The sequence below is a fragment of the Rana temporaria genome, chromosome 7 (genome assembly GCF_905171775.1).
Source record: "Rana temporaria chromosome 7, aRanTem1.1, whole genome shotgun sequence".
Taxonomy (NCBI): Eukaryota; Metazoa; Chordata; class Amphibia; order Anura; family Ranidae; genus Rana; species Rana temporaria.
The window spans coordinates 157,269,807-157,292,062 of NC_053495.1; the positions used below are offsets into that span (position 1 = coordinate 157,269,807).

General features: G+C 44.5%; 1 protein-coding gene across 1 annotated transcript in view; it reads left to right on the forward strand.

The window, feature by feature from the left end:
- QSOX1 (quiescin sulfhydryl oxidase 1) overlaps positions 1-2,398 on the forward strand; it is an 87,423-nt gene extending 85,025 nt beyond the window's left edge. The window contains exon 12 of the mRNA XM_040360237.1: positions 1,354-2,398. Coding sequence (XP_040216171.1) covers positions 1,354-2,171 — 818 coding nt within the window. The 3' untranslated portion in view covers positions 2,172-2,398. The remainder of the gene's footprint in view (positions 1-1,353) is intronic.
- The last annotated feature ends 19,858 nt before the right edge of the window (positions 2,399-22,256 follow it).

Here is a 22,256-nt window from a genome sequence, read left to right on the forward strand (position 1 = left end):
TATAAATACATAAATGTTCCATATTGTGAACTTGTTGTAGTCATTCACTTTAACGTCATCAAGGACAAGGACAAGGGGGCACTTGAGATTTGAGGAGGAAAAGAGATTTAACCTCTAATTACAGTGGAACAGACGCACCTGACCAGCTCATTAGATTGTTTTTTAAAAGGCCTGGATTCGTTCTTAAATGTACACAATTATAACTGGATACTAATATTTGTAGGTATTAAGACCAGGGGTAGTTTATCCAGGGAATATATCAGATTGCCTCCTGAGGAATTGCTGGAGTTTCTTTTAAACCTTCCTCTGGATCAACAGTGGATATAGGATTGTGTATATGGAGGTTTTCTATGTGTGTGTGCGCACTTTTCTTTTGGTTGAACTAGATTGGACTTGTGTGCTTTTTTTTTCCAACCAGAATAACTATGCAACTATGTACCTATATTGCTGAAATGTTTTGTAAGCATTTTTTCACATAAATGCAAGCTCACATGTTTTTGTTTGGGCAAGTGGAAAGCATTAAAGCGGAGGTCCACCCGAAAATTCATTTTTTTAAAGCCAGCAACTACAAATACTGCAGCTGCTGACTTTAAAAAAATGGACACTTACCTGTCTAGCACACCCACGATGTCGGCAGCCGTGGCCGAGCAATCGCTGGTTTCTAGGCTGCCCCTGCCACCATCCTGAGGGAATCAGTAAGTGAAGCGTTGCAGCTTCACTGCCCGGTTCCCTACTGTGCATGTGCAAATAGCGCAGCGCGCCCTCATTGGTCCCTGCTCTCTCCTGGGACCAGTGTGTTTCCCAGGAGACAGCGGGGGGGGGGGGGGGCTCGGGAAGTGGCAGGAGTCTATACCCGGAAGTGGGTGCAGATACCTGTTTTAGACAGGTATCTGCACCCCCTACCCCCTGAAAGGTGCCAAATGTGACGCAGGAGGGGGGTAAGTTTCCGAAAAGTGGAAGTTCCATTTTTAGGAGGAACTTTGCATTATACCTGTGACATTATATGTAGGCATCTTCATGTATCTTTTTCTTGGTTTGTGATGTAGTGTTGTCTTGAGGTGTGACGGAGTATGACTCTCAATCTGGTTACACCTGTTTCCCAATGTCCTTCCAGAACCTCTGACTGTTGCATCACACATTTCCAGATGCGTCCATTAAAGTACATATAGCCAAAAATCCACAATAAAGCTCATGTACCTTTTCAAGCGTCAAGCAACTGAGTGTAGAGATATAGACAACCACAATATAAAAGAATGGAAATTCCTAGTATGTTGGGCATTGTTGCGTGTAGGGAAATATGTGCGATCGGAAAGCTTTATGCTGTAGTAACTAACCACATGTTTGTTTTCCTAGGAAATAATGATGAAGACCCAGAGTTCCCAAAGGTCCAATGGCCATCCAAAGACCTTTGCTCAAATTGCCGGAGGAAACTCCTGAATAAAGAAATTTGGGATGGTCCAAATGTTCTTCGTTTCCTAAAACAGCGATTTTCTGAGAGCAACATATCCTTTGAATATTTGGAAGATGAGAAGGAGCTATTGAAAAAGCTAAGGGCAGAGACAACCACAAACACCACAAGAGAGAAAAGGGAAACAAAAGATTTGAACAAAAAACAGGACAGAAATTATAATCTGGTCCCACCAAATATGGTCCCACCAGGTAAAGCTGAAAAGGAAGGAAATGAGGACTTACTTCCAACAACCAAAGCAAAGCAGATCCCACGTCACAGACCTACCATTATAAAGAAGAAGAGCAACACAGCTCTGCAAAGAGATGGAAAGGAGGAGATTTTTGACCTAGATGCCTATGAAAATCATTATTTCCAAGGTAGAACTTTGCAGGACTCCAACTCAAAGCTCCATAAGCGTGCTCTCCACCCAAAGACATTGCTGGACCCCAGTGATGCTGAGTTTAATGAAGAAGCAGTAAAGGAAAGATTGCTCAAAAGGGGGATCGACACAAAATATTTTCTCGGGGTGATGGTAAAGGAAGGGGACGTTAACTGGAAAGGACGCTGGGTGAAGATGCTGGAAGTTGGGTTTTCACGCTTAGACATCAGTTTGTGTATTATTCTTTATTTCCTCACCAGCATGGGCCTCCTTGTTATGTATCTGTACCTTAATGTCAGATCACGATTTTTCCGCCAACGGTGCAGATGTCCACAACCTTGACTTAAATACTACCGTGCATTAACTAGGGCGGCAGACTTGTGGTATGTCATGTTACAGATGGAACTGTTTCAGATGCGAAAAATACCTGTTTTAACCTGTGGAAGTTTTGTGATAGCCTAAGACAATCAGTAAAGACCAAAACTAAATGCACTGAAGTTGTCCTCCTGTACCAACTGGTCTGTTAACAAAATAAAATAAACCTATTAAAAATATGTTTCTACAACAAAGGCGGATGTGTGGCTTATGTTATACCCTTTGTAACGGTCACCACCGTTTACGACCTTCCATCAACTACGACAGCTCATCTGACACACAGACAAACCAGCAGGCATCCCATTTCCCAGAATAACGAGACTTGCTCCGTGTTCTCTGGTTTCAAATGTAAGACAACTTTAATGGTTCACTCTCAGATTTTATACAGTTTTCAAGGCACAGGAACAATCAAACTCTCCACCCACACCCTGGGGGGGCTTCAATACACCTTCAGATGGCTAATTGCTAAACATTCTAGACATGTCGGCGCCGGCCTATAATTATCATGATCTAATCACTGCACATTCCTTCATTAACAGAACTCAAACAAAACACCATCACACAATGATCTTTTCTCAATCCACATCCCTAGACAGACGTTCTGTCTCCGCATACAGCTTGACAGAAAGGTATTCACACCTCTGAGCATCAATAGGCTTAAAGCAGTGTTATCACACAATGAAAGGTCTTCCAGGAGCCAGGCTCAATTAGCATGTCACTAGCCAGGGCTAATCATAGAAATGAGTCACTATTGACTGGTTGGGTCACAATTAACCAACAACTTGCAATATCTCAAGATCCTGCAATATAAACTATCAGTGATGTCCCCTGTCCTGTAATTTAGGATATAATTTCTCAGTCACCCTATGGCCCTATCGGACATAAGGTGACCCTAGACATAAGACTCCTTGGTGACGCCGGTACAGGAGTACCCCTCATCCTTACAAAGTCTCTGTTTGTCCCGGGTCATTCCGTTACACCCTTAAAGTGATTATAAAGTCTTGTTTTTTAAAATTGCACAGAGCAGCCCTGAACTTCCTCTTCTTGGGTCCCCCACCAGCACTCATGGCTCCTGCTTTTGGGCACAGCTGGATCAAGATGGGCACAGTGCTGGCTTGAGTGAGGACTCAAGTAAGTACAGTATCTCACAAAATGAGTACACCCCTCACATTTTTGTAAATATTTTATTATATCTTTTCATGTGACAACACTGAAGAAATGACACTTTGCTACAAGTAGTAAGTGTACAGCTTGTATAACAGTGTAAATTTGCTGTCCCCTCAAAATAACTCAACCCCCAACCATTAATGTCTAAACTGCTGGCAACAAAAGTGAGTACATTCCTAAGTGAAAATGTCCAAATTGGGCCCAAAGTGTCAATATTTTGTGTAGCCATCATTTTCCAGCACTGCCTTAACCCTCTGTCACGAATGTCACATCTACCCCAATGCAGGTGGTCAGACACTATAGCTGGCTACTGTGCGCTTCACAAAAAGTGTAGCTGCTGACTTTTAATAATCAGACACTCACCTGTCCCACGGTCCAGCAATGTGGGCTCTGGAAGCCCCCAGGAAGGCACAGACATTTCAAATGTGGGCGCCCAGCTGTGGCTTCACAGCCGGGTGGCACTGCAAATGCGTCGGCGGTGCTGCACGCTGTGAATGGTCGGGCAATCTTCTGGGACCTGTGGTGTGACCCAGAAGATTGCAGGGAGACATTCTAACTGTGGGCACCCAGCTGTGGCTTCACAGCCGGGTGGCATTGCAAATGTGTGGGCGGTGCTGCACGCTGTGAATGGTCGGGCAATCTTCTGGGACCTGTGGTGTGACCCACGGGGCCTGGGGAGGAAGTGGGAGCTGGGTGCCCATAAAAACTGGGTATCCCCCCCCCCCCAAAAAAAAACGTACATTTGTTGTTGACTATCCTTCTTCCACCCTGGAGCCGCCTCTGGGAGCTGGGAGCCCATTACGTGACTGGACTAGAGTTCACTTAGATTAGGTAAGTTTAAAGATCTCTCCCTTACAGGGTAGTTATCATAGGGCTTAGAATGGGTGTGGCAGCAGGTTTAAAGCAGAGTTCCGCCAAAAAATAAATAAATAAAAGTTAGCAGCTACAAATACTGCAGCTGCTGACTTTTAAAATACAGACACTTACCAGTCCAGGGCGCCTGCGATGTCCTCACCCAAAGCCGATCTGTCCCTCGGCTCCCGGATGGAGGCGCTAGCATCTTCAGTAAGGGAGTCAGGAAGTAAAGCCTTGCAGCTCCACAGCCTGGTTCCCTACTGCGCATGCGCGAGTTGTGCTGCGCATTCTGAGTGGTCCCTGCTGTCTTCTGTGACCTGTGTGTCTCCCAGAAGACAGCAGGGGGGGCAGAGGAGGGGCCAGACATGTCGTAGATCGCCGCAGATATTGCGGCAATCTTTCAACAGAAGTGGGAGCAAATACCTGTATTAGACAAGTAACTGCTCCCCCTCCCCCTTGAAAGGTGACAAATGTGACACCAGGGGGAGTCATTACCTCATGACCAAGCGCTAACATTTGCACAAAATGCATCTACCTCTTTGTCCTCTGCTTCGTCTGAAGCTTCAATAAAAGGATTTTTGGCCATGGCCATGCCCCCGGCCCAACTTCCTGAGCCAGAACAAAAAAAAACAGAACAAAAAAGAAAATGGTAGCGGGCAGCGGCGGCCGGCCATAAGTCAGGGCGGCCTGGCAGGCAATTTCCACCCTGCCCCCCGGCCCAGCCATCCCTTAGTTATGTACTCCTGACCCTTGCACTTTGTGCCATACATGCCCCTGACCTCTGCACCCTGTGCCATATACACTGTACACGCTACTGTATATTACTATTTTAATTAAGTTCTTCTTTCAGGTAGGCTTAGGGGAAAAAAAATCCATTGAGGAGGCAACAAAATCGCTTCCTAAACACCTGGCAGCCTCTCCTCTACTGCCCTCTGAAAAGCAAATGCAGATCGCTTTGCAAAGGGCAGTAGACACTGCCATCCATGTGAAAGAACCCAAAGTGTCGGATCTCTGTTTATTTTCAGTGTGCACAAAAGCCTATGTTATAGAAGTGTTACATTTTGTTTTTTAACCACTTCAATACAGGGCATTTTCACCCCCTTCCTGCGCGGTCAGCACTGTACCCATATGAAATTTTGATCATTTTTTTCCCCACAAATAGAGCTTTCTTTTGGTGGTATTTGATCATATCTGCGTTTTTATTTTTTTGCGCTAACAAACAAAAAAATAAGACAATTTTGAAAAAACACAATATTTTTTACTTTTTGCTATAATAAATATCCCAATTTAAAAAAAAATTAAAACACTTTTTTTCCTCAGTTTAGGTCGATATGTATTCTTCTACATATTTTTGGTAGATAAAATCGCAATAAGCGTATATTGATTGGACTGCGCAAAAGTTACAGCACCTACAAAATAGGGGATAGATTTATGGCATTTTTATTATTATTATTTTTTTTTTACTAGTAATGGTGGCGATGTGCGATTTTTTTTTCAGGACTGTGACATTGCGGCAGACAGATCGGACACTTTTGACACTATTTTGGGACCATTGCCAATTATGCAGCGATCAGTGCTATAAAAATGCACTGATTTCTGTATAAATGTCACTGGCAGGGAAGGGGATAACCATAGGGGGCGATCAAGGGGTTAAATGTGTTACCTAGGGAGTGATTCTAACTGTGGGGGGAGGGGACTGACTGGGGGAGGTGACCGATCTGTGTTCCTATATACAAGGAACACACAATTGGTCTCCTCACCCCTGACACAACGTGTATCTATGTCCCTGCTCTGTGACCGGCTATTGCGGGTGCCTGGCAGACATCGTAGCTGCCAGGCACACTCATGCCCCCTAGCGGCCAGGAAGCCAAGGTCGCCATATGACGGCTGCCCGGGATGGCAGAGCCACCTTGTGGCTGTCATATTACTATGGCTGGAATGGGAAATGGTTAAATGATTGTGCTGAGGTTTATACATGTCTGTGAGACTGTTGCTTATGGCAATCAAAGCATATTTTATGGGTACAAGGAGTCTCGGGTGTTTGTTAACCATGTCCCACTCTCAGAACAACTTGGCCAACCCACTGTTCACCAGGGCGCGCTACGCACGCCACATTCTTGCTCTCCTTCTGGCCCCCAAAAGTGTACCAGGTCTTTTACAATCCTAGGATACCAAATATGTTGCACTTAAAAAAATATAAATAAATGAATATCCAAAAAGTGAATCATAAGTCTTTAACCACTTAAGGACCGCCACCTGTATATTTACGTCGGCAGCATGGCAAGGACAGGCAGAGGTACGTACATGTACGTCCCCTTTAAGATGCCAACGTGTGGTCGAGCGCCTACAGCCTTCTCCGTGAGTCTGTCCGCGGGTCCCGTGGACTAGCTCTCCACGGGGATACCCGCGATCGTCTCATGGAGAGATAGAGCGGGGAGATGCTTGTGTAAACAAGCATCTCCCCGCTCTGCCTAGTGACAATCACAGTGATCACCGCTTCCTGTAATTGGAAGCAGTGATCACTGTCTTGTCACATACAGCCCATCCCCCTACAGTAAGAAGCACTTACCGGGGCACACTTAGCCCCTACAGCGCCACCTAGTGGTCAACCCCTTCACTGCCAGTGTAATTTTCACAGTAATCAGTGCATTTTTATAGCACTGATCGCTGTAAAAATGACAATGGTCCCGAAAATGTGTCAAAAGTGTCCGATGTGTCTGCCATAATGTTGCAGTCACAATAAAAATCGCTGATGGCCACCATTACTAGTAAAAAAAAATTACTAATAAAAATGCCATAAAACTATCCCCTATTTTGTAAACTCTATAACTTTTTCCCAAAACAGATCAATAAACGCTTATTGTGATTTTTTTTTACCAAAAATATGTAGAAGAATACACATCGGCCTAAACTGGGGAAATATTTTTTTATATATATATATTTTTTTGGGGATATTTATTATAGCAAAAAGTAAAAAATATTGCTTTTTTTAAAATTGTTGCTCTATTTTTGTTTATAGCGCAAAAAATAAAAACTGCAGAGGTGATCAAATACCACCAAAAGAAAGCTCTATTTGTGGGGAAAAAAGGACGCCAATTTTGTTTGGGAGCCACGTCGAACAACTGCGCAATTGTCAGTTAAAGCGACGCAGCGCTGAATCGCAAAAAGTGGTCTTTGACCAGCGAAATGGTCCGGGGCTGAAGTCCAAAAAAATGCATAATAAATATGTAGCCAAAGAACAACCAACTTGGGAGTGCTCGTAGAAAACCTCCACCATTTGAGAAGCCACCGACATAAAGGTCAAGATGTACTCTTACCATAGAGTATGGACCCTCTGATTATGGAAGGTCACATAAGCCTTATGCCGCGTACACACCATCACTTTATGTGATGAAAAAAAACGACATTTTTAAAAACGTCACTTTAAATGACTGTGTGTGGGGGAAAACGTAGTTTTATGTCTTGTAAAAAACGACCAAAAAAAATTGAAGCATGCTTCAATTTTATGTGTCGTTTTTCAAAACGTTGTTTTTTACTTCACAGAAATTGACCGTGTGTAGCAAAAAACATTGTTTAAAACGACGTTTTTACACCCGCGCATGCCCAGAAGCTACTTATGAAGCGAGCTTCAATGGAAAAACGTGGTGAACGTAACCTCGCTTTGCTAGAACATTGTGAGAAAAACGATGGTGTGTAGGCAACTTCGTCTTTGAAAATTGAAGTTTCAAAAACGTCGTTTTTTACTTCACAGAAAATGTCGTTTTTTTTCATCACATAAAGTGATGGTGTGTACGGGGCCAGGGCCATCTTTTCCATTGGGCACGCTGGGCAGTTGCCCGGGGGCCCCGCTTGCCTGGGGGGCCCCACCGGCTGCCCAGCAACCCCAGTAAAAAATTATGGAGAGTGACGGGTTAGAACTGCCCATGCCCAGTTCGCGGAAATCACAGAGAAGATCCGGTCCTCCACGAGTGCGGGGGGTTGCTGATGTAAGGGGGGAGTGAATGCAAAAATGTAAGGGGGCACTGATATAAAGGTTCCCCCTCCTATATTAGTGACCCCCCTTACCTTAGTGTATTTAATCTAAGGAAGGTGGTCTCTGGTCACCAGAGTACCCCCCACATCAGAGTCTGCAGGATTCCACCTTACAATGCAAGGGGGAACTCAGTCTGCGGACCCTGATGTAAGTGGGAAAGAGAAAGCAGTGGACTCTGATATAAGGTGGTCTCTGGTCACCAGAGCCCCCCTCCACATCAGAGTTCCCCCCTTAGATCATGATCTGCAGCGTTCCCCTTTACATAACAGTTCCCTTTCACTGTAAGGGGGAATCCTGCAGACTCTGATGTAAGAGGAAACTCTGTGCTGGCTGGGTTATAGTAACCTGACCTTCGTGTCAATGAAGAAATTTTTTTTTGTTTTACTTTTGTTTAACTTAAACACATTTCTAATAGCACTAGCTATATGTTTATAGTTTAAATACTGACATTTGCATTGTTGGGCACTGAAAACTGTAATTTTAGGTACTTTTTTTGCAGTGGCAGTAAAAAATGTGGTTCTGCCAGTAAATTTTATGATTTTTGTCAGTAATTCTCGTGCGTGATTGTGTAGACAGGGCCCCAGTGCACTGTATTGCCCGGGGGCCTATAATGCTCTTAAGATGACACTGTACGGGGCATAAGTAATCCACCACTATTAGTTGGCGCAGGAAGACAAGACGATGGTATAGATCGCTGGTCATCCAAATTTTTCAGCAGTACACCCAATAAAAGAGAAGAGGCTTTATATTGCCGTATCCAGCGCCGTCACACTGTCTATCGATCTATACCATCATTTTTTGGATATTCATTTCTTCTTCTTTTTTTTTTTCTTTTTTTAGCACAACATATTTGGGATCCTGTATTTTTGTTGTGTAAAATGTCTCACAATTAGTGTTGCAGCTTTTCTTTGATTTAATTACGTTTTTGGTTTTATTGTTACACAAGCGCAATATTGCTCACATATTTTGGACTTTTACAATCCTAGCACCGCCCTTGCCTCCAATTATGTGAAAATTAGATCCCTGTTTACTTATTTTTTTCTGCCTATGACTGGATAATTAAAAATAATTATTATGCGAACGTTCTGAACTCCTTCTGTAAATCAGCCTCACTGTGTGCACCATTAGTTACTTGAAACAACCACAAGAGGGAGCCATTATTTTGTTTTAACTCTATGTGCAAAAATAACTGCAGCCTTACTTTTATTCTTCACACTTTTAACTTGGCAAAAATATATCTAGCATTTAGGATAATGGCCCGGATTCACATAGACTTACGCCGACGTATCTAATGATACGCCGCGTAAGTCCACGGATGTGCCGTCGTATCTATGGGCTTGATTCTGCAAAGGAGATACGCCTAAATTTCGGCTCCAATCGGCCGACGTAAGTCTCCTACGCCGTTGTATCTTGGGCGCATATTTACGCTGGCCGCTAGGGGCGCTTCCATTGATTTAAGCGTTGAATATGTAAATTTCCTAGTTACGCCGATTCACGAACGTCCTTGCGCCCGTCGCAGTAAGCTACGCCATTTACGTAAGGCGTACGTCCGGAGTAAAGATAAACCACCAAATAGCAGGTGTAAGTCATGTTAGGGTATGGACGTCGGAACTGCCGTCGGATTTTACGTTGTTTGCGTAAGTCGTACGAGAATGGGGCTGGGCTCAGGTTACGTTCACGTCTTATGAATTGAGCCGGCGTATCTTAGGGAGTAAATTCAATGTGATTCTGAGCATGCGTGCGCATGCGCCGTTCGTTCGGCGCTTCATTTACATGGGGTCACGATTTATTTTAATACAACACGCCCACTACCTACCTACTTTGAATTAGGCGGGCTTACGCCGGCCCATTTACGCTACGCCGCCGTAACTTAGGGAGCAAGTGCTTTGTGAGTACTGGTCTTGCCTCTCTATGTTATGTCGGCGTAGCGCTAATTAGCTGCACTACGCCCGCTCAAATATACGCCGCTCTACCTGAATCCGGCTAAATATGTTTCTGCTAGAGTACTTCACTGCTCAACTCTTGCTTTTAAGATTTCTGATTTCTCTCTATGCGTAAGTTGGTAAATCAGCACAAGAAGCCTGATACAATGATGTCATATGATGCAGTGGCAGCCTCTCCATTAGGGGCATGCGGGTGCTCGATCCATGCGTCCGGCCCCCTGATCTACATGCATTGCGCCGGACGCATGGATTCCAATAGTTTTTTTTTTTTTTTGACGTACGTGTTTAGAGGCAGAGGCTTTAATAGGCGTTAAAAAAGAGTGGGCTCAGGGCGAAGAGCACTGCACTCCAAGCTCCAATCAGGAAGTGGGTCGTGAGAACCGTCCCCAGATTGGCTCGAAAGAAGAGCCAATCGGATTGGCCACCAGGAGGAGGAGGGAGGAGAAGCAGAGGAAGTGAGGAAGCAGCCAGAGAAAAGCCGACAGCGCCCAGAGCGCTGCGCGTAAGATGGGGTAAGTGCGGGCCCCCGACCTACTAGCTAACTGACCCAGGGTGGGTGCCATCCGTGACCAGCCACCACTAATATGAATTTTGACCTTCAATTGCTGAATGCTTGTTTCAAGTCTGTGACTCAGAAATATTGAAGCCAAGCACAACCAGGCAACTAAAACGTTTATGAGAAGGTCAGCGATGGCCATGACCATAATTCTTATAAGATGGATATACTTTAAAGTACAATTAAAGGCAAAACTTTTTTTTGTTTTGGATAGAGTAAGAATTTTTGTTTGCCTTTAATTATAATTTAGGCTGTCTACCAAAAGATCTTAACTACCGTATGTACTCGAGTATAAGCCGAGTTTTTCAGCACATTCTTTTGTGCTGAAAATGCCCCCTTCGGCTTATACTCGAGTCACCTTTTTGCACCTGATCTCCCAGATTTGGGGAACCGGTACCGGCCGACTGTAGGTCCCCTGGACCCCAACCTTGGCACACATGTAGCCCCACTCTTCCTCTACAAGTGTGCAAAGTTTGTTGTCCGGGAGACCTACAACCAGGGAGCACCGATTTTTCAAATCCATAGACTCCCATGTTAAACGGTCATTTCTCTGGTGACTTTGAGGACCCGGTACTGGCCGGTCGTAGGTCCCCTGGGACACTGAACTTTACACACATGTAGCGCCTTTCCTCCTCTACAAGTTTGTTGTCTGGGGAACCTATGGCTGGGGTGCACCGATTTTTTAAAGCCGGGCACCCCTTCCATAGATTCCCATGTTAAACGTCAGTCTAGTCATCGACACAGTAAGGCATGGGCACAGTGAGGCATGGACACAGTGAGGCATGGGCACAGTGAGGCATGGGCACAGTGAGGCATGGACACAGTGAGGCATGGACACAGTGAGGCAGGCATGGGAACAGTGAGGCATGGACACAGTGAGGCCTGGACACAGTGAGGCATGGGCACATGAGGCATGGACACAGTGAGGCAGGCATGGGCACAGTGAGGCATGGGCACAGTGAGGCATGTACATGGACACAGTGAGACAAAGTGAGACACAGTGAGGCATGCAGATGGCCACCCTAGGCTTATACTCTAGTCAATACGTTTTCCTATTTTTTTGTGGTAAAATTAGGTGCCTCGGCTTATATTCGGGTCGGCTTATACTCGAGTATATACAGTACATATCTTTCTACAAATGTGTTGTGATTTTGCATGTTTTTGGTGAAGTAAAGAGAGAGCTTTGATGGCACTTTCCTGTGCCAGATGATCGCCATAGAAATTAGGCTAGTTTCACAATATTGTGGTTTCCCTGCGATCATGTTTGCATGGACACAGTAGACCATTCATTTAAATGAGCTGCTGTACCCAAGGAATATGCAGGGAAAAGGGTTTTCTCTTGAAATGGAAAGGAAGAGGTGCTGCTCAGCCCGAAAAATAGAATATGGGAAAATCCCCCAGTCGGGTTTTTAGGCAGCTGAATTAAAAAAATTGCAGAGTTGTATAATAAGAAGTTTTATTGTTTAAAAATTATTAGAATCATAACAGTTGAGATATGAGCTCTGACATGAAATCTTGTACAATATACACACACAGGAATGCAAGCATAAAAATTGTCATACAACTGGACATTGGACATGTGCAGGTATTGGACAATTGCTGACGCGTTTCAACCCCTTGAGGGGGTCTTCTTCAGAGGTTTTTGATACTGCTGTAACAAAATGCATGGGTAAACAAACTTTGCTTTTACAAATTACTGAAGAAAGAATATATAGGTAGATTCAGGTACAATGGATTAACTTTAAGGCGGCGTAGCCTAGCCTGTTTAGGCTACACCGCCGTAAATTAGCTAGGCTAGTATTGATTCTCAATATACTTACCTGCTAATTTACGGCGGTGTAACCTAAAACGAGCAGGCGTAAGGGCGCCTAATTCAAATGGGTTGGGGGGGGGGCGTGTTTCATGCCAATGAGGCTTGACCTCACGTTTTTGAAGTTTTTTGTCACTGCGCATGCGCCGGGCGACTACATTTCCCAGTGTGCATTGCGGCTAAGTACGCCGTACGGGCCTATTGATTTCGACGTGGACGTAAACGGCATAACTCCCGATTCGCGGACGACTTACACAAACAACGTAAAAAATTCGAACCTCGCGTCGGGAACGGCGGCCATACCTTAACATTGTTAATCCACTTCATAGGTGGAATAACTTTAGGCCGCCTAAGGCCTTACGGAAACGACGTAATTCGACTGCGGCGGCCAGGCATACGTTCGTGAATCGGCGTACAAGCTCATTTACATAATCTACGCCGGCCACAATGGAAGCGCCACCTAGCGGCCATCAGAAACATTGCAATCTAAGATAGGACGGCGCAAGCCGTCGTATCTTAGATATGTTTAAGTGTATCTCTGTTAAAGAATACACTTAAACATAGGTCGGTGCAGATTCAGAGTTAGGTCGGCTTATCTGTAGATAAGCCGGCCTAACTCTTTCTGAATCTACCTAATAGTATATATAAATAGATTGCATAGTTACCAATTTACTGCGTGTGAGCATGAATGACTTGAACCAGAGTTTTCATTAAAATGTAGTCCAAAGAAGATCCCAGATGAACCTCCCAAACCAGGCGGCATTCCGAAAGAAAAAAACGCACGGAAGGACGTCACATGCGGCTTACATGGAGTCACAGGTTATGGAGAGAAAGTCCACAGGACAACCGGCATGAGGAAGGGGAAAGAAGAGGGAAGAATAGGGGGTCCCAGCACCTACGGCAGAGTATTGAATATGTAATTACAAAGTTAGTTAGAGAATTACATAGCAATAAATTTAATATTTCAATGTATTTTTATATTTTTATATGAGTGAGCGGACAGAAAAATGACAGAAATAGATTAAAACTGGCATTTATAGATTGGGTAGTGGATCTAAAACATGCACAAAACAGATCAATATCTGCAAGTGCATGTTGGTAAAATTAGATCATCCGCCATGGCCGAATAGATCATTAAATAAAATGGTTGCGAGGATTAGAAGAGCCTGCTTGTAGGGTAATCATGTTAAATTAATAATTAATAAATGGTTACCATATGTTATAAGGTAGGTAAACCAAAACACTCAAAATTGTAACATTGTATGGCATTGGGCACATAAAAAGTGAAGAGAGGGGAGCGAAGACAAAAGCTGAACCATCCATGTGGGTTTTCTCTTTTCCAAAATCCCAGCCGCAAGGAAACTGTATAGTGCTATGCGCTTCCCAGCATGGTAAAACCAGCTGCAGTTCCCAGTGTAATGCTGTGTACACACGATCGGACATTCCGACAACAAAACCGCGGATTTTTTTCCGACAGATGTTGGCTCAAACTTGTCTTGCATACACACGGTCACACAAATTTTTTCGGAAATTCCGAACGCCAAGAACGCGGTGACGTACAACACTACGACGACCCGAGAAAAATGAAGTTCAATTGCCGGTGCGGCTCTTCTGCTTGATTCCGAACATGCGTGGAATTTTGTGCATCTGAATTGTGTACACCCGATTGGAATTTCCGACAACAAAACTTGCGAAACGCGTCAGCAGTTGGGTTTTATTTTACTTTGCTGTGACTTGTAGTGCTGTCCTTCTTTCAATAAAGGCTACAATTTGTTCAGAGTGCGGCTGTCCAGAGACAATTTTTGTTCCTGCTTTGCTAAGTGCATTGCCTGCACCTGAGTTGTCTGCAGCGGTGGATGTTCGTTTGGGTTCCCACCTGGAGCGGCTATTCCCTTTCCCCATCCCTGTCCCATTGCAGAGATTTTCCTTCACTTCCTGCCCCATAGCCAAACAGGAAGTGAGAGGAAATCTATGCAAACTAAGGAAATACATCCCCCCCCCCAGGCCATCAGAACTAGTGTCCCCACTCGAAAATTTCAGGGCAAGTCTTAAACAGAAAGGGGTGTGGCTTTGAAAGAAAATTGTACCTTTACAACCCCTTTAAATCACCCCCCCCCCCCCCCCCCCACACACACACACACAATCCAAAAAACAAACAAACGTGTGGCTATACTTTTTTTTTTTTTTTTTTAATCAAAGTCTGTTTTATTGAGCAAAAGAGACAATACATACATAAGGATACCATGACAAACGTCGAATAAAGCTTACATAATCTCTTAACAGCAAAAAAAAAAAAAAAAGTAAGCATCATTCCTTAACAGTATAAACGTAAACTTGAGACTTCATAATTGGTACCAATAACAGTCGGTTACTTCAGGGTATTAACACCTCATGGCGCCCGAGGTCCCGCCCCCACCCATCACACGCACCTCCCAACAAACAGCGGGCAAGCCCCAAAAGGAACAAACTCGTGTGGCTATACTTTTACTTTTATTTTCAATAGCAGATTGAAGAAAAAAAATCACTTTCATGCCAATTATTTTAAGTACATATTAGGCAATACCAATGTTTTCCGGGGCTTAAATATAATACTTCTTTTGTTTCCAGCTTTGCAGGACTTTTCTGGTTGTGTTCTGGATTTATTTCATTCTTGCCAGAAGCAGACTTTGCGACACGAACCACAGTACACAAGTGGATGTAATGGTAATTCAGGGTCTTGTCAGACTTGCTACACCATAGAAATCTTCATTTCAAGCTGACAAATGTGAAGAGCCCTCTTCACGAAATACACAAATCCTCTGTTGTTTGGGGAATCAACAACATCCTCCACAAGAGGTTAACTATGAATAATATCAACTTTTGCCATCTAAATGTGACACTTAGCAATACATTCTATAACAGCATTTTAAAAAGAATGTAAAGTGTTTAACAGGGCTCAAGTCCTGCGGGAACGCGTGGGAACGGAGTTCCTGCACTTTTTTCACAGCAGGAACGCAGTTCCCTTTGCAGGACTAGAGCAGTCGAGCCTCCCGAGCCAATTCTTCACTAAGCGGCGATGCCCAGCTCGAGTCACTGTCGGGGGCAGGCGAACCTTAGTAATCCTTTATGTTACTGGCCGCTTCCTGTATATGGATTCATGGGGTAGTGGGCGGGTATTCCGTCACTTCCTCAATGCCGCAATGTCTCCTGGGAGCTTTTGTCATTGTTCTCAGGAGACATTGCGGAGGTCTGCCGTGAGTTATCGCAGGATTTAGAAAGAACTTGCGGTTTAGTATTTATGCATATGAGCGTATCATTTATTTTTTTTTTTTTGGTGGGTTAGTGGATCTTGGGTGGGAGTTCCCACACTTTTTTCCCCAGGACTTGACCCCTGGTGTTTAACCACTTAAGACCGGACCTTTAGGCAGGAAAAGGACCTGGCCAGTTTTTGCGATTCGGCACTGCGTCGCTTTAACTGACAATTGCGCGGTCGTGCGACGTGGCTCCCAAATAAAATTGGCGTCCTTGTTTTCCCACAAATAGAGCTTTATTTTGGTGGTATTTGATCACCTCTGCGGTTTTTATTTTTTATATAAACAAAAATAGAGCGACAATTTTGAAAAAAAATCTAAATTTTTTTACTTTTTGCTATAATAAATAACCCCCAAAAATATATAAAAAACATTTTTTTCCTCAGTTTAGGCCGATACGTATTCTTCTACCTATTTTTGGTAAAAAAAATCGCAATAAGCGTTTATCGATTGGTTTGCGCAAAATTTATAGTGTTTACAAAATAGGAGATAGTTTTATTGCATTTTTATTCATTCTTTTTTTTTTACTACTAATGGCGGTGATCAGCGATTTTTTTCGTGACTGCGACATTATGGCGGACACATTGGACAATTTTGACACATTTTTGGGACCATTGTCATTTTCACAGCAAAAAATGCATTAAAAATGCATTGTTTACTGTGAAAATGACAATTGCAGTTTGGGAGTTAACCACTAGGGGGCGCTAAAGGGGTTAAGTGTGACCTCATCTGTGTTTCTAACTGTAGGGGGGCGGGGCTGGATGTGTGACGTCATTGATCGTGTTTCCCTATATCAGGGAACACGCGATCAATGACAGCGCTACAGTGAAGAACGGGGAAGGTGTGTTTACACACGGCTCTCCCCGTTCTTCAGCTCCGGGGACCGATCGCGGGACTCCAGCGGCGATCGGGTCCGCGGGTCCCGCGGCCGCGGTCACGGAGCTTCGGACCGCGTCACAGGCGCGCGCCCGCGACCCACGGCTGGGCACTTAAAGAGGACGTACAGGTACGTGCTTGTGCCCAGCCGTGCCATTCTGCCGACGTATATCTGCAGGAGGCAGTCCTTAAGTGGTTAAAGGGGTTGTAAAGGAAAGAAATGTTTTCCCTAAATAGCTTCCTTTACCTTAGTGCAGTCCTCCTTCACTTACCTCATCCTTCCATTTTGCTTTAAAATGTCCTTATTTCTTCTGAGAAATCCTCACTTCCCAGCATCTTGAGGGGGGAGGGGGCGAGCAGGCAAGTCGGGACACTCTCGACTTTGCACATAGAGAAAGGAGCTGTGTGTTAGTGGGTGTCCTGACACTCCTGCTCGTCCCCTCCCCCCTCAAGAGTCTTTCTCCACACCAGGGGGAAAGCCTTGTATTGCGGTGGTGAGTTACAGACAGAAGAACAGGAAGTGAGGATTTCTCAGAAGAAATAAGGACATTTAAAAGCAAAATGGAAGGATGAGGTAAGTGAAGGAGGACTGCACTAAGGTAAAGGAAGCTATTTAGGGATTTTTTTTTTTCCTTTACAACCCCTTTAATATTTCCTTTATTGTGTTTAGAAGGTAAAAACGTATTTATAAGACCTGGCCAGGCCAAAGAATTCTTGAAGACTTGAGTCCATTTCTGCTGCTCAAAATGTAGTATAAGAACAAAGGACATATAAGGCTTGCCATGCATGTCCCTCTAAGAAGGCCATAATGTTTCTCATCAGCAGTATATAGCAGTCTTATGATTTCTATAAGTGTCTGGTTGAAGCTTGTAGGAGGATTTATCCTTCTCCTCTGACTGTCCTATGAAGCTGTAGGACCCCCGACCCTCTGTCTGGACAGTGCTGATTACATGCACCCTCCCAAGAAAAACTCTCTAGCAATACACACCAAACTGAGCATGTGCAGAGTGCCCCTAAGTCTATGTACTGTCAGGAGATGGTTTGGGGACAGTGGAAAAAGAGGAGGATCAGAGGAGACAGGATCAAACAGCCTTTTTACTTAATGCAGAGGATTAACCCCTTAGGTTCCACGGTGAGTATAACAAGCATGCTTTACTGCATATACAGTACTGATTTTACTGTTGTGGGTTTAGTAACACTCTAACCCAAAATTTACATTGGATGTCTGGAGGCCTATGTCTGTGTTCTTTCCTAAGATTGATGAACTCACTCACAATAAAAACCCAATAAATACATGTAGAGTTGTGCAGAATGCTGGTAAATGTCTAGAACAGAAACATTACAAAATGTGCAATTCAGGACTGCTAATAAGGCTTTAAAAATCAGGACTGTTCAAGTCAAATCATGACAGTAAGGATGTGTTTGTGTACAATATAGCATGTAATAAATATAAGGAAGGTGCAATAAAGTGTCCCTTGTCCTGTATACATGCGTTGCAGTAGACATGTCCCATGCCGTATTCTTTGTGACATGATGTCAGCTTCCCTCCAGCACACGATTGTGTTTATCAGGATGGCGGTGTTACAATCTGTGCTTGTGATTGTGGTGCAGCCCCTTATGTCACTGTGCCAGCTGTCTATACTAGTCATATCTCTGGTCCCAGATAATCTGGGTACTGGGGATCCGATGTTTGCACTCACAGAGGAGCCCATCTGTTAAATCCTCATGTAACCAATTGAATGGTATTATGGAACAAGTTATCCTGGGTAATCCTGCCCCTGCCCTGCTGTGGATACATAGGGATAACTGAGCGGCTGCTAATCAACTCTATTAAGAGCTGGATAGAGCAATCCGATTTGTCGTGCAGTATATGGATTTTATTGTGGGGCAGAGGCAAGCAGTGACAAAAAACTGCTCCTGTACATATTCACTGACCATACAGAGTGACCAATGGATTCTACACGGCGTCCTTCCATCATTTTACACATTCTAATCATGGTAGACCCATAATATGCTTGCACCCCAGTGTAATTAATTCAGCATTTTTTATATATATATAAATGTATATATCAGGATCAGGGTATTAAAGCCCACATGATGCAAGCAAGGGCTTATCTTTATAGTGGCCTAAATTGGTAAATCAGCTTTAGCTCCGGTATATGACCTTTCCATGCTGCCCCATAACCTAAACAAATACAAGAAGCTCTGCAGTTCTAACCTCTTAGTGGGTTCAGGTTCCATCCAGCTCTGGCCCCAAAGGGCAGTTAGAGGCAATCATCAGCTCCTCAGGCTGGGTTCACACTGAAACTACACGACAGTCATAGGACTTTCATCCTACTTTGCTCTGCGACATCAGTCCTACATTGGTCCTCCATTGGTCCCATGGGAATCCGCTCCATAGGGCAAGGGGGGTCGTTTGCCCCCCCGGAATCGCCAGGGAGAGCCAGGAGCAGGGCCGAACTGGCCCTGGGGCCGATTTAAGCGGTGACTGCAGCGCTCCCCTCCCCTCTAGTTGTTCCTTATTTAGAGTGCCTGTCCCTCTTCTGGAATTAAATCCATTTGTCCCTCATTCCAAAAGGTTCGTCTTTTTGACCTAAAATAAACATACTGTCAATATAGTGTAGTGTTTCAATCAAGGGAAAGGGGTGCTGTGTAATGTAAAGGGGGCCAGTGATGCAGGGTGCTGTGTAATGTAAAGGGGTCCAGAGCTGTGGGGTGCTGTGTAATGTAAAGGGGTCCAGAGGTGCAGTTGTGGAGAGGGGGTACACAGTAGTGACAAAGAGATATTGAAAGATGCAGGGGGCACAGTGGGGTGTTTTTACATTTTAACATGGGGGGGGGGGGGGGCGCTTTTAACCCGCGCTAGAGGTTCGGAGAAAGGGTAAAATGCGACTGTGTATCGCCGCTGCCGAAGCGCCCCCCTCTGAAAAAATTTCACCCATGATTGGTCCTACATCCATCCGACTTTCATGAACAGTATACTACTTTGCTCCAACTTTGTGATAGTCTGAATTGTTCTTTGACCAATCAAAACAATCCCAGTGTGAGATAAATTCCTTTTACTGCTGCTGTAATCATCATTTTGGATGTCAAAAGTCTGATGATAAGGACAAGGATCCTACTTTGATCCGACTTCAATGATATTCAATGGGCTGAAGTAGGATCAAAGTCAGACCAAAGTAGTACAGGGAACCTTTTTCAAAGTCGGACTGACTTGTGTCAGACCAGTTAAGACGGCTCTCATAGGAAAACATTGATTTTCACACGTCATGCGACATGAGCTCCCAATGTCGGAGCGTTTGTCGGACCAGTGTGAACACGGCCTTAGACAAAGGCAGCCAATCAGTGTCTTTGCCTGCACACTGATTATTTCCCAGTAACAGCAACATGTGTGTAGCCAGAAAAATCCTGAAAAGTGAGCACCAGTGTAACCTTGGATTACGAGCATAATGCATTCCAGGAGAATGCTCGTAATCCAAAGCACTCACATATCAAAGCGAGTTTCCCCATAAAAGTCAATGAAAACGAAAATAATTAGTTCCACATTGACTTCTATGGCATGCAATACCGCATGTGGCCAGAGGTGGGGGCGCCAGAGAGCCTCAGAAATCCTCGGGACAGCTCGGCTGAACTCGGAAAGGCTCGGAAATTTCGTATTTCCACGTTTTTACGAACGACTCAGATCGGCTCTGGCACCCCCACACCTCTGGCCAAATGCGGTACTGCACACCGCTGTGGCTTGAATCCTGAGTAAGGATTTTTTTTAAAAATGCTCGTATTGTAAAACACTTGTTAACCGCGTTACTCGCAATCCAAGGTTTCACTGTATTGCAGAGATCTTTATATTAATTTAGATTAGGGATCATAGAAAGGAAGATAGCTTAATTTCTGAGCATATATCCATTTTAAAGCTCGTCAATGGACAAATATTTTTCTGGCTTCCATACCTCATTGGCCTAGTATCAGTTGTACTTTCTTCATTTGTATATTCACCCCAAAATTGTATTTTTAAGTCTTTACCTTTCATTTTTTTCCCCAAATTTTTCCTGTGTCTCCATCTTCATTTTCCTCTTTCATTTTGAATTAATAACTGTTATTAGTAGAGATGTACAGTATGCCAGCTATGGCAGACAGAATTTCTATAGGAGATCTGCTACTGGATTACAAGTTGTTATTTTCTACAAACTTGGATCCCATGGACACTTTGGGGTTGATTGACTAAAAAAAAAATAGCCAAAAAGGCTACAAAATTTTTTTTTTTTTTTATACTTACCAGAAGTGGCTGTTACTAGGCAGATTGTCCAAATCTGCCACTTCCTTGTCCGCGGCGGGTCTTTTTTCTTCTTCTCCTCGCACTGCCTCCTGGGAAATGGGGAGTGGTGTCTTCTGGAACCTTGTGTGTGTCCCAGGAGACATCCGCCCATTCACATAGCGCTGCGCGCCTCGCGCATGCGCAATAGGGAATCGGGCAGCGAAGCCGCAACACTTCACTTCCTGATTCCCTCACCGAGGATAGCAGCGGGGCAGCTGAGACCTGAGCGATTGCTCGGCTTCGGCTGCCCGAAATCGCAGGCACCCTGGACAGGTAAGTGTCCTTATTAAAAGTCAGCAGCTACAGTGTTTGTAGCTGCTGACCTTTAATCAGGGCTGGACTGGGACAAAAATTTGGCCCTGGACTTCATCCAGACTGGCCCACTTTGACAGGTCTCTCCCATGGCGGCCGGAGAACTCCCACCCCCCCCCCCCCCCGGCCACCCAAGCCCCCTCTCCCCCTTCACTAGCCACTAGCCGTTCTACTTTATTAAAGTAGAATGGCTGGTACTGGTACTCTTATAGGCAGTACCAGTGGGGAAGCTATACATTATTTCACCCGGAGCAAAGAATCAGTTTGGTGCCCCCGCTTATGGGACAAGATTAGGCAGAAGTGAGAAACTCCCAGGCCATAGCCGTTGAGTCAGCTGTCTGTCCCCTCACCCATGCTCCTCTGTCATCCCCCCTGCTCCTCTGGTCCTACCCCTGCTTATTTGTCCCCCCCAGGTGAGCGATGCGGGGAGGGAGAGGAGGTGAGCGCTGCGGGAAGGGAGAGACAGAGGAGAGGAGGGGGCGGTGGAACGCTGTCACTGAAGCCGGCCCACTGAGCCATCGGCCCACCGGGAAACTCCCTGTAGTCCCAATGGCCAGTCCATCCCTGCCTTTAATATATATTTTTTTTTTTAAGCTGGACCTCCGCTTTAACAGAAAGCATAACCCACTACATTGACCATGTATTGTTAGCGCTTCTCTCTCCCTCTCTCTCTCCCTCTCCAAGCACTTTTTTTGTTTTATAATGGCAAAAATAAGTTAAAGCTCACATATAGAACTTTTGGTACAACAGAGCCAGACATGTACTCGGAACTGTTCATATTTCATCATGAAATCAGAACAGTGTACATCTTTTCATCTCAGCTTTAGTCATACAAATGCCCCTGTTTATGGAATTAACTAACCCAGGAGACATCATTAGATGGTTGGATCATGCATGC